This window comes from Haliotis asinina, chromosome 14, assembly GCF_037392515.1.
Source record: "Haliotis asinina isolate JCU_RB_2024 chromosome 14, JCU_Hal_asi_v2, whole genome shotgun sequence".
NCBI lineage: Eukaryota > Metazoa > Mollusca > Gastropoda > Lepetellida > Haliotidae > Haliotis > Haliotis asinina.
Window position 1 is genome coordinate 42,074,126 of NC_090293.1, and position 14,260 is coordinate 42,088,385.

General features: G+C 42.2%; 1 protein-coding gene across 1 annotated transcript in view; it reads right to left on the minus strand.

The window, feature by feature from the left end:
* The window catches only part of LOC137261641 (secreted frizzled-related protein 3-like), a 30,899-nt gene that overhangs the window by 2,931 nt on the left and 13,708 nt on the right, over positions 1 to 14,260 (minus strand). Inside the window, exons 2-4 of the mRNA XM_067799420.1 lie at positions 2,436 to 2,501; positions 1,622 to 1,890; positions 159 to 289 (exon numbers count right to left, since the gene is read on the minus strand). Coding sequence (XP_067655521.1) covers positions 159 to 289; positions 1,622 to 1,890; positions 2,436 to 2,501 — 466 coding nt within the window. The remainder of the gene's footprint in view (positions 1 to 158; positions 290 to 1,621; positions 1,891 to 2,435; positions 2,502 to 14,260) is intronic.

Below are 14,260 nucleotides of genomic sequence, written 5' to 3' on the forward strand. Positions count from 1 at the left end.
GAGAAAGTGAATGAGTTTGTGATTAGTTGGTGTTTGAGTGATTGGTAAGGTCGTTAGAAAATGTTGACAAATCGAACCACGTTCTTCGTCGTGCTTAAACCCTTATTCTGCCTCACACCTTAATTTCACACAACAATACAATCTTTATATTCCCTTACCTTTTTCGTTTTATGGCCGTTTTCTTGCGTTTTCCAATTTTGTTTGTTTTCTTTAGACTAGTCCTGTCTTTGTGGGCGCCTTTGCTACGCCGGCGTCCGGATGGCGGCCGGTGAAGTCGGCGGTCCCATTTCTGTAATAGAGACGTCGATGGTTACTTCCCCGAAACCGTGAAAATCCTAGTCAGAACTGAGCATCAGTAAAACTGGCTTGTGGCAAGAGGTGACTATCGGGGTCGGGTGGTCGGGCGCGTTGACTTGGTTAACATATTTCATCGTATTCCAACTTCCTATGTCGATGCTCAGGCTGTTGGTCACTGGGTTGTCTGGTGCAGACTGGTTTACAGACCGCCGCTATACAGCTGGAATACTGCTAAAAGCAGCGTGAAACTAAACTCACTCACTACCCGTTCACAAGTGTTGTCACTGCCCAGAAATGTGTTCGGTACTTTAAGCTTTAAACATCCTATCTGAGGCGCGATCAGAGCGTTTCCGAGTAATAACGCTAAGAAGGGGATGCATTTTAGAGTGTCCTACCCACGGAACCCGATAACGTTTGTAGAGCCCATATCAAGGTACACGATACTTGACTAGTCTGAGAAAACACTCATGAATATAAGGCTATCATATTAAGGCAGATAACCTTGCGATTAACAATTTAGTGAGAATCCATTAAATCATTTACCATGAGGACAGTAACCCCACACAGTACAGATGTCGCATGTCGACCGAGGAGTTTACTCTGACGCCGCTTTGTCTGAATTTAATTAATTACCGTATTCGTCCTAATGTAGGAACCCCTGAAACGACATGTTAAGCGATTCCTTTTAGAACGGGTATGGAGCATGAATGAGCGAGATGGGTAAAACGTTGCCATATAAAATACACGAGTGATAATTCGTGTTTATTATTTTCACACGGTTTCAATTTGAATAATAGCATCAGTGTTTACATCAGGAACATGACGGGATCCTACATACATTGCAAGAGTGTGACACATTATTTTCCATGGCCGTGTGAAATAATAGACAACCTGTTTACTCCTTCCTGGCATATTCATTCACTTAGAAAAGAAATTCCGCGGATTATTTCAACAACTGCTTGAACAAAGTCTATCAAAGTAAATAAAACATAAATAACGTCAATTTGTTTGTCATTTGACTTTACCTCTAAAATAGTTTCACCGCTATTCAGCTTTCGTATCAAAGTGCGTGCACCGGTGAAAAATACCCCACCCCACGGTTATCTAATTTGCATATTTATGTCACTGAGGTGTGGCATACGTGTCTTTTACGTCATAAGCCTTTATATATACATAAATATCAACGTATAAAATGCGTAAGTTAAATTACACAAACACGCACACTTGCATACATAAACGAACGCAGGTACGCATGCACGAACGCGCGTGCGCGCTCGGTGCAAGGTGGGAACTAATCTGGATCGTCCTGATCGTTGGCTCCTACCTGAATCTTCTTGACCCATTTGTCCTTCCACTTGGCCGCTATTGTGTTGGGCAGGATAAGGAGCCTGTTGAGCCGCTTGTCCTCGTGGCCTAGGATCAGATACTCCCTCCCTCTCTTGACCGACGGACACAGGCAGCTGGAGTTGCTCCACAGGTCCACCTCGCTGGTCAGTCCAACCTTGCCACAGTGTATTACATTGGTCACCTGCACTCTGACCTTCATCTGGCCGCCACTGTTTAACTTCTTCCTGACCACGCGAGCTCTGATTGCTGATGGAAAAAGAGCAGAGTTTTCGTTTGACATTTTCGGGGCATCAACAGAGATACCTCTGACGCTGCTGATTGTGTCAGACTTAATCACACTATTGTAATAGGTAGGTGCCATAAGGGTAACCCCCAGGTAAAGTGTTCGCTCATTTCGCTAATGATTCCCCACATGCGTACAATCCATACAAAGCCACTCACAAGATGTGCAAGCACCGCAACCGTCTGTTTTAGTTTTACAGAGTTTACAATATAGAATTGACCTTATCTGAATACTACTGAATACAACACCCACTCACTCACTCATTCGTCCATTTGGTCACTTTGTTCCTCACTCATCCATTCGATCTCACCAGGAGGCAATATCAGAGTGGTTAAACGTTTGCTCGTTACGCCAAAGACCCAGGTTCGATTCCCCACATGTGTGAAGCCCAATTCTGGTGTCCCTGTGATATTGCTGAGATTGGGGAACTGAACTCATTCACTCACTCACTCACTCACTCCAAACTCACCCAGTCAGTCCCACATTCACTCACTAGCTCTATTCTCACCATAATCATAGTGGTGCTTTCTATAATTTCTCCATTTTGGGCGAAGACGTTTTCTGCATTTGCAATCTGAAACATAAAGATGAAAGAAATTGAGTGTTTCAGTTCAAAATGAAGTACATGCTCTTTTTCAAGAACAGAATCAAGGATGTTTTCCAGCAAACTATCATGACACGTGCCGGCTTATCCGGTCACGAAGACATGCCTAGGCCACGCAAAAGCTTTAACATATCTAGTGTGGGGTCTTAGTATATCATATTATTCCTTGTCTCTAGCCAGTGAAGGGTCTTAGTATATCACACTATTCCCTGTCTGTAGCCTGTGTATGGTGTTAGTATATCACATTATGCCTTGTCTCTAACCACTGTAGGGTTCTAGTATATCACATTATTTCCTGTCTCCACCCAATGTAGGGTCTTAGCATATCACATTGTTTCCTGTCTCTAGCCTGTCTAGGGTCTTAGTATATCACATTATTCCCTGTCTCTAGCCAGTGTAGGGTCTTAGTATATCACACTATTCCCTGTCTCTAACCAGTATAGGTTCTTAGTATATCACATTATTCCCTGTCTCTAGCCAGTATATGGTCTTAGTATATCACATTATTCCCTGTATATCACATTATTCTCTGTCTCTAGTCACTGAAACGTGATTCTCCTAAACATTATTTCCAGTCAGTTTGATTGAGAAGTGCACGTCTATTTGTAGACATGACACAACATAATCCTGCTACAGGTACGGCATGTCTTAACATCCTTCCCGTATAGTCTGTCAACTTCTGTGAAAAAAAACCCGTAGCGACCAAATTTCTTTTAAAGACATTATGAAACGACTCCGAAAATGAATCGCTGCAGTGAAGGGAACCCTGTTATTGGCCCATAAATATTTCCGCTGGGACGTGAGGAATGGTCGGATTGCTTGCACACCTGCAGAAAGCCGTCTGATTCTTTCTTATGTCACAAAACACCATCTTCAATCGGCGTAATACATAAAATATACACTCCACTTGACGTTCCGTAGAGCCACAACATGCTTTAGTTTGAGGCCTACACCAATTATACGAATATGTTAATTCCTCGTGACGCAAACATTAAGTTTGGCCATCAAACACTACCGTATTTTCTCAGTTAGTTAACGGGACCCTTCTTCATTTAACGGTACATCCAGACATAGTCGTCATTCATTTCATCTTATTTTTAGACAACGGAGCTTGTGATTTCAGATTACAACACATTGTTCCAAGCCAGTTCATTTAAGATGGGGGCGGGATCTCATCAGTTACTGATTTGTCGTGTTTTGTATTTAGATATACCAGAAGTGACGTGGAGGAGTCACTACTACTACTACTACTACTACTACTACTACTACTACTACTACTACTACTACTACTACCTTTACCATCACTGGGGAGGTGGGGTAGCCCAGTGGTGAAAGCGTTCACTCGCCACACCGAATATCCGGGTTCAATTCCCCACGTGGGTACAGATAAGCATCTGTTGTTATTTCAGACAATTAAAGATTAAATGAAGTCGCTGTGTTTACAACATGTAACATCTAATATAGGCCTCGTGGTCACCGAGTAGATTATTAATTCTTCCATGGGCGCTGGGGTAGCCTAGTGGTTAAAGCATTCGCTCCTCACGCAGAGGACCCGGGTTCGGTTCCATATACAGGTACAATGTGTGAAGCCCATTTCTGGTGCTCCCCGCTGTGATATTGCTGAAATATTATTGGTGAAAGCAATGTAAAACTAAATTCACACACTCAATAATTTTGTGGATCTGCGTCTGTTTTGCTAGGTACACAACTGACTACCGTTTCTTCGAGTGGCGTAGTCTAGTGGTTAAGCGTTCGCTCCTCACGCCGCATCCTCGATATCTCTCGGGTATACGTTCCGATAAATCTCCGCCATATTATAGTATACCCTGGAGATATCAAGGATGGTCACGCCGAGCACCCGGGTTCGATTCCCCTCATGGGTGCAATGCGCGGAGCCCATTTCATGTGCCTTCCGATGTGATATTGCTCACTCACTCACACAGGATACGTGTTTCCTGGTTCAGATATGAACAGAAACTGTACAATATAGGTCTAATTACAACAGACAAGTATTGGGTTAACACAGGCTGTAACATGGACCGGTAACAACCCGCTAGCACCACTTGGTGAAAACATACACCAATTGTTTTTCTGAGCTATCATCAGTGCCACACACAGAAGCTGTGGAGGAATTCTAGAAAGCGTCTAACCTGATAAAGCCCAACTCTCCTCAGCTGTGGAACTGTATGATGAACACCCAAGTCTTGGGGGACCCCCCAAAATAGCCAGCTTCTAACAACAAAGAAATTCCAACCACCTATCAAAAATTTTGGAATTCCAGAACTCATACTTTTCGAAAAAAAACCCTGATAGACGATGACCTGAACTATAGGTGCACTTTGTGTAGCAACAGGTCTGCATTATTCACAGGAACCATACACTAGGGAACGACTTAAACTGTTCTCCGCGCCGGCTTAATCACTGATGCAAAGGAAGGGGATCTCTTTGATGGTTAAATGACGTTAAAGGAACGGGCAACCAGACCTATCTCCAAATATCCTTAATATACTCGGTTCCCTATGATCTGTCCTTTGACAGACCGAGTCACGGCTTCAACTATCACTTGCGTTACAGTCTTCAAACGTATCAGCTGACGGTGGAAGACGTTCAAACAATTAAGCATGTTGCTATCTTAAGGAGCGATTTTATCAGCCATAACGAGGAGCATTGAGTCAGATTATATTCTTGTTAGGAAATACCTGCCTATGTCTGACTGATGCTCATTACACAATGTCAGCCCTGAGGCCTGAGTTAACGTTGTGGTTGGCGTGAAAGTAGCTGTATGTACACATATGACCAGACCATTGTCAGACTGACCACTTGACCAGTGAGTCTGGAGGAACCACCAGTCGAGGTGCTATCATATTCAACACTGGTTAGTCACACCGTGTGAATGTTTGACTCGGTGTAGGAGACGAGAGACTGGGTATGGTGGGGGTCGGTCCATTTAGAGAACAACAGTTTACAACATTCAGAGTGGCCTTTTGAGCATTCAGCTGTGGTATAGGAGCAATGAGATGGTTTGGTTGTTATTTAACGCAGGAGTATTACAGCTATATGTAGGCTGTGTGTAAATAATCGAGTCTGGACCAGGCAATCCTGTGATCAACGGCACGATGGGTTTACAAACAGTCAGATGTGTTGAGGTTTACATCGCATCGACAATTCTCGTCCATACAGCGAGACCAAGTCTGCATACACTGTCAGATGGTTATTGGAGAAGTCAGGTTAGGTAGAAGAGCAGTCAGATGGGTGCAGTGTGGCTGGGTTGTGAAAGCGTCCGCACGTCACGCCGAAGATCCAGGTTCGATTTTGGACATAGGTACAGTGCGTGGAACCCATTTCTGGTGCCGTAATATTGCTGGAGTATTGCTAATAGTGACATAAAACCAAATTCACACAGGACAGGGCTCAAATACACTCATAAAAACGTGCATTGTTTTGGCTGTATGCATAAACAGTGATAGCATGTTCCTCTGCGTTATCATGGCAACAACAAATTACACAGCAGTGAGATTATCGTTAGATATGGACTCATGGCACCAGACTTGAATGTCGCCATCGAGTGATTCAGGCAAGACCACCGTATCCTATGTCAGCGAGGACATCACACCTGATGTTGTCTTAAATAGAAGGCGTGATGTTTCTCGGGAATCAGTATCTCTGACAATTACAGCTATTGGTAGCTCTTGGATCTCTGGCCTAGCATCACCCTAACGCACACTGTCAATCCCGACGGAAGAGAAGACGCCATGTCACCGAGTGTCGTCATCTGTCATAGACGAAAATCGTCAGTCACTTCAATGCTAGAAATGTAAACTGGCGGATTAACGCAGTTTATCTTGGAGTGAAAAAAAATACAAGGAGAACCTTTGAAAACCGATTGTATTCCTGCGCGGTGTGGAGGTGAGTCGGTCAACCGCGTTACTGCCACTCAAGTCGTGCCTGCGCCGCTCCAATGACGATTTGTGTTGCCGCATTGACAGGTAAGTTGGTTACCTGTATACACATCAAAGGCGTTGCTAGTCCGATTAACAAGGAGCCTTGGCGGTGGGTCGCAACGAACACAACCCCAATTCTCGACGTCCTCGGATAGGGTTACTGTGCAAATCACGAGGCAACGAAATCCCCGGGACTTGATGTCAGAAAACGGCGTTTCAAACCCGTATTGAATTCGACGTCAGATCCGACCATGGTGAGTTACGTCCCATGGGTTTTCATTGCAAAGGGGACCCCTGTGGGGTGTGGAGGTCACGTGACTCCTCATCTCCTAGGGATGCCAGGAATAAAGGAGGTGTTCGTTTCATACAGCAGTACATTAAAGACGTGTTTCTTTCCGTCCTCAGTAGCATCAATACCTGTAAACGAGATGCTCACTGGGGACTTTTCACGCAACGAGATCAAAGAGACATATTATTCCACACACTCCTGTTCGTGTAAAGTGCGTCCAATTTGTGGAGGGCTTCCTCCAGGTTGTAGCTGACTCAGTCGACTGGCGCTCTGACGGACAGGACGGGTGTGTTTGTAGACGGAAACAAGTCATCAGGGATTCATTGTTTTGGATTCTTGAAACTCATTACGTCATACTTGCAACTAGTTAAATCAATTATGTTGATTATTATTTCAGCTTCCTGTTAAATATACCTTTGAGGTATGTCTTTTGAAGAAAAGCACACGCAGGGGCAGTAACTCAACGGTAGGGGAGATAACATAAAGATTGCATTAATTTCACGGCTGGCGTCGTGTGATAGGCCTTTTTAACGTTGAATGAATTTTTCAGGGGACTTGTGTCTGTCGAATGTGTTTCGTCTGTCTTTCTGCACACTAGACAGTTCAGAGGGCAGCATTTAGTCTTCAGTGAAATTTCAAATTGGAATAAAGATACCACAGTTCAGGGACGCTATCCGTAAATCGTTCGTAGCGTTACGTCATTCGTAAACCCATAATGCAGTATAGCGTTACGATATGTCGGGAGCCCGGTTTCACAAAGCTACCGTAGCGCTATGACTGTCGTACCTCCAATACAGGGCCCCTATCCACAAAGCGTTCGTAACTTTACGACCTGTCGCAACGCACTAGTTTATCATACGCTTACGAAGGTCGTAGCACTACAAACCCTTTGTGAAACGGGGCCCTGTAACATAGACTTACGACAGTCGTAGCGCTACGACAGGTTTGTGAAACGGGGCGCAGACCTCCTCTGTCGCCTCTCACAAGCATGGTCTGCTGAAGATCAAATCTAACCTGGATCTTCACGGACTACATAGACTTACGACAGTCGTAGCGCTACGACAGGTTTGTGAAACGGGGCGCAGGTCATATTATATAATCAACCTGTGTGCGTCAGCAGAAGTATATTTTATTTAAACTTCCAGTTTCAATGAAAGGCTTTAATACGTAGCTTGACATTGATAAAACGCGTCTTATATAGAAAATATACGCTCGTAAACCTTATATATCAACGTTGGGTAAGGAGGTGTATGAGGTTGGATGTTTGTGCACTTGTGATCGGGGTGGTGCTTTGGGTATTATTGATCATTTGTCAAAATACTCACGGGTACTGAGAACCTACTTAGTTTAGAATCCAACCCCATGGTTAATAAATGGGTATTTGTGTAAGGTATTCTTACGGGTGGAAACGTTAGTGCAGACAGAACGAGACGACACAAAAGGAAGTCTCGTGTTTCAGTCGTTTGTTTCGTAGGACATTTGACATTTTTTAAAAGTGGGTTACAGTGACTAGGTTTATTTCTTCCGAGTTAAGCACTATGCGGGGATTATATACTTATATTTCAGGTCTAAACATGTGTCAGCTCCTGGATCTTCAGACAGACTTTGCGTAATTTGACTCCTAATATTACATTAATGTGACGTCACGGAAGTTACATGAAGGATTGTGAACACAGGGAATGGAGAGTGAATTTTGTTTTATGCCAGGGTGGCAAATATCACAGTATAGCTACATAGATCTGTAATAACCTCGTCTACGTCAGATAAACATTATAACGAAGAAATAAACTCAGCAAGTGGATGCGGAGACGTCACGTGGCATATGACCTGGGCTCGTACAGATTACCAGCCATCAGTGTTTAGGGGGTTTCAAGGCCCAGGAAAAAAGCAAAGAACTGTAGAAGCATATATAACACATAAGCATATATAAAACTGTCACATAAAGACAAGATTGGTCAAATGAGGGACCGACCATCTGAGTGTAATAGTTGTTTCCTACATCGCTGCCCCGGGAATGTTTTACTGTAGAGATTAGATAACACCCGCTGCAAGGTGTGTGTGTTGTGTACACGTTCCTGTAAATCAAAATGTGACAAACTTAAAAGAGGGCCTTTTTAAGGTAAATCACTGGCAAATGGGGATTTATCAAGGCTAAAATAAATTTATGACATTTGGGGGGTAAAATGTCAACATTTCATGCTTTTTTAAGTCCTTGTGAACACTCATGACGTTGGCTAATCGGCAATCAAAATTAAAACGGTGTAACCTCTGACTAAAAGCATGAGCACTAAGATGCATTAACCAAATGTCTGATCACCCGATCTCTAATGTTGTCCGCACGTACGACAGACATGACGAACATACATGATCGTTAAAAAGCCCCAAGTATGCTGTACAGCACTACAAACTACACCGCTTTTTATCCAAAGCTACGAGGCACAGTAGATAAGCTGGCTGAGGAACAAGCATCATCAGATTAATAACAGGCATTCATGTTTCACATGTTTATCCCATCCGTCAAAAAGTTCAACCTCATCTCAACAAAGGCGCATTGTATTGCTACCAACTTCATTTCGGGTAGAGTCAAAGCTCCGAGATGCGAACTCAGAACATTAGCATCTCAGGTCACACTCTGCCCTGGCCTGTGAACAACAGGTCAACTCGTACTTAACTTCTCCTGTCTCAAAGGAACGTCAGCTAATACGAGAAATCATATGTTTGCATTAGCGTACGGGTTATCAATGACTGGGCTCCTTTAAGCTTTCATCCCAATAAAAATGTAGCTTTCGCCAACGAGCTGGACCGATGGAAAATATTGCCTGGTGCTTTATCTCCGTACAATTCTGAATGAAGGTGGGCTACCTGTGGTTTTGTTCATCCTTCACTACAATAGAGAGCCTTGTACACCAGGCAAGGTACACAATGTCGGGAAACTTCAAAGGACCATGAACTTCTCTACTTCTGGAGTCAATGCGAGAGAGATTAAAATAAATTTCTCGCATGATAATTTGATTAAAACGCAACATGGAAGACTTATTGTGTACGAGGTGGCGTAGCACATAAAAGCACTGTGTTGGTGATAAAAACGTTTACCTACAGTTAGCGTGTATCGTTTTCTATTATGGATGTGGAGGTTACATATCTATGAATTTAACGTCGTTTATGGGAGAGATAAGCATCCCGGACATGATGCATTCAGGTTGTGTAGATAGCCCTATCTGGTGGTATTTCTACTGGTAGCGTTTTCAGCTTTTTAAGATGATAGCCCCGATTTATAATTTCGAAATCTGTTTATTCAAAACGTGAAAATATGCAATGTTACAGTACACAAAGTTATAGTCATGGCCGTTTGTTATTTTAAAGATCACTCTCTACACCCGATACAATTACAAGTCAAATTATTACTTTTTGTAATAAGGAATAAAACTAATAATGAAACGGAAAATACGATTTCATAATGCGGTCATACAAGGTCATAGACTGAGTCGTTACGTTTTTAGCCTATTTAGGAATATTTCTGCTGATAACGTATGTAACATTATTAATCGCAGTCATACACTGGAAGCAGGATAACTAATGTAATATGCTCAACATAATGGTTTTATCAGGAAGATTAGTGCGGCATTGTGGTTAATGGCTATGCTACAGGTAACGATCGTAGTCGGTCGTTAACACTCGGTTTCGTCCTGATGATGATAACTAGTCTGTCAGCAACATACCCTTATACATCTATGACCCACAACTTCACATCGTAATTTAATTAACTCCAACCCATCAAGGTGTTCTTACTGTTTTAAAGAATTGGGTTTTTTTTCAGAACGATATCGACATGTCCTTTCAAGTACCAAACTATAAGCAGAATCAACGTTTCGCGTGCACTAAGGTCCTAAAATAAAATACATGGAAAAATACACAATGAATGTAATTAACCCCCATTAAAGAGTCCTTAGATTTTTTAAAGAATCGGGTTTTTCTTAAATTTCAAAACGATATCATTACTTCTTTTCAGTTACCAAACTATAAGCAGAATCAAAGTTTCGCATGCACCAATCACAATATCCCAAAATAAAATACATGGAAATATACACATGGAGGGAAAAAATAAATTGACTGAATCTGTTGACTGGAATAATGGATGAAACGGTGAAAGGGTCTTGGGGTATAAACACTGATATTAGAGTCTCGAAATTCCAACAGACTGAGCAGACATAGAGTGACATATTGGCGTTTGATGTCTTATATCAAATAGTTTTATGAATGTAATGTAAAGGCAGTTCCAGAGTTGACTCATTTGCCCCGTAGCGATCTACTGCGTCACTGTGACGGGACACAAAGCTAGCTGAGGGCCCTGTCATTCCCGTATGTAATGTATGCCAACCCTCATATTAACCCTACAAATAATACCTAATGTACACTCTAGCATGGTGACACTTGTATATTAAAAAACCTTTGATATATGAACCACAAGAAACATAATGTTTCGTGGATCATTAAAAATGTCATTAAACAAAAGCTAATTCGTTTGAGGTTCCAATAATTCTGTCTAGGATATATCACATGAATACTTCCTACCACGATCAAAGGATCTTCTGAACGCCTTCTTCCAGCATGACTTAGAGATGACCCTTAACGAAAGGCAATGGGACTCTATCATTGATAGGGCTTTGTTGATACCAATTCAAGACGTGAAAGATATAGTTCTATGTCACTGGAGTTGCGCGAAAAACACACATTTTCTGTTAATGTTCCTGAAGCGAAAGGTATCAAGGGAAAAGTACCTGTGGGTGTGTTTAGGTAGGCAGACATCATGCTGTTATAACTATACAACACCTTACACAGCAGACAACACTGTTTCTATACAAGCAGGTGTCCAACGAGTAAAAATGTATTTATCTATACTTTAAAAGAGTAATTTCATTTTTAGGGGAAGTAGCAAAGTTTTTAAGAAAATCATATTAAAATACTATAGTTGGATTTGATATACACACAGATCTATCATCTTTCAACGTTTCATTCTTACTTAATATGATCTATTTTTGCCACATCAGCATTCCATAATACATATTCTCCATATTCTCCTGCGAAGCAGCCAAAAGGATGCCTAGAATATGGCACTGCATGTGGAAACGTTTTACCAGTACTAAATGCTTTTGGTGTATAGTGACACTCAGCCACAAACAACAAACACCCTACATGTTAGAACATGATGACACTCAATCAGACAAAACCAAGTCGTCGGAACATAGTGACACTCAACTACAATGGAGCCACGTCATCAGAACACAGTGACACCAGACCAAAACCTCCACACGTCATCACAACATTGTGACACACAACCACAAACTCAACACGTCATCAGAACATGGTGACACTCAATCACAAACGCCCAATGTCATCAAAACATTTTGACACTCAACCACGAACTACTGACGTCATCAGAACATTGTGACACACAACCACAGACTCCCCACATCAGAACATGGTGACACACAACCATAAACTCCCGCCATCAGAACATTGTGACACACAACTACAAACTACTGACGTCATCAGGACACATTGTGATGCTCAACCACAAACGACCCATGTCATCAGAACACGGTGACACTGATCCAACTGGTACAAAAGGCTTCATCTTGGTGGTGTAAACAGGTAGCATCTGCAGGTCCTCTGCATCATACTGATGCCATCATCATTGTCATAATGCATACCGAAGAAGAAGTGGAAATATAATGGTGCCGCATCTGGTGAATACAGAAAGAGTTTCTCTGACTTTAAAGCATGTGTTACAGTCATGGAATGTGCTGAAGTATCTTGTCCTTTTGGAACACAAATTTCGAAAGATTCCATGACTCATTGCCTACATATTCTCAAGCAGAAGTGCAACTGGCTCAGCAAAACATTAAAAGTTGTTCACTGGTCACGAGCGGGGCATGGGTTCATGTTTATGTTCCCTGAGCCCCAAGGGCGAGGGGAACATGAAGAAACATCGAGGGTATATCACCCATGGGCCCTGAGGGACCAATGAACAACGTATGTATTTTACCGAACACCTCAACGTTAATTTTGAACTGTTTGAAGAATGGGTCGTACACTTCAGCCAATCTGTGTGAATCAAACGATTCGAATCTTGCATCTTGCTGTTTTCCCCCCAGGTTTTGTCTTAGTAAAATCGTCACGGTGTAATTCTCCTTCTTAATATTCACAGGGACTAGATTTGAACGTTTTGTCAAAATATATTTATTGGAATACGTGGCAAATCTTTTAGTGGCCATCGCTAGATGTTGCAGAGGACACACCAAAATACTTAATTTAGAATTATCTCCCTTCCATCAATGTGCATTCACAAAGCATCGGTAATTTCCGTGCATCATACGTGATTCAATGTTATTCGAAATAAAGAAGTACTACCAAGGAGGTCGAATGAGTTGTCATTGGCAGCGCGGTACATTGCAGTGCTCCTCGATTGTAAGAGGGATACATTGAAACAAATAAAAGAGCGGCTGTCAGTCAGGAAACGACATTTATGTGTGAGGTAATATAATGGAAATTATTATCTTTCAGTCAATAGTCCACAAGTGGAATTATACAACACCATTCATCTGAAATGTTCCCCTTTCTGTGGAGGCAGAGTATTTGATGTTTCAACGTTGTTTACTGAAACCTAGAGTCATTCATGGTTATAAATGACTGACTTCATTTGATCTGCTTCAAAACGACGTACATTCCAACACCGTTTCTAATCAGTCAGAATCAGTATTAACCAGCGTGATTAAACCATCCCAAGTACGTTCCTCAGAATGGTCTCGACCTGCTCGTCAGAGATATTGCTACATTGGTTACGTGGCATATAAGGGAATCGTCCACCATCCTGAATCGTGCCACAGGTTTCATCAACATTTTCCTTGGTGGCGGCAGTTGAATGTCTTCCTGATATATAGCCATCTCATATAGGCTTTCTATTCTATTCTATTCTTCGATGTCCTCTTTAATGGTTGAAAAGAACGGTGGAATCATCTCTTAACGTTGACATCATAAGCTTATCGCTCCCTGCAGAGTTGTTGGGATACTTGATGAACGAACATCAACCAGTATTGCCCGTAACCGCAACATAGAATACATAGTTAATGTGATGCCTGCATGCAGATGCTACCTGTTTAAGTATTCGGCATAATGCATACTGTGAAAATAGAAAGAATAGAAAGTATACTCCAACTCCGCTAATCCGGACACTTGCGTTTCCAATTGCATAAGCGAGTTTCGGGATATTTTCATCTCGGCAGTTTACTTCCCTACTCGAATTCTGAGAAAGCGAAAAAAAAGAAGACATCAACGTTGTCAACGGTCTTGCATGTCTTGGACAGGAGCTGTGTTCTTACACGCTACCGCAAGAAATCCCTTCATGCAGATAGGTGAACCAGAAAGTACATCAACCAGCAACCTGCAGCAACACTGATGCAAGCATATGCAGTATCTCTGTTGGACTATTGCCATGGCTT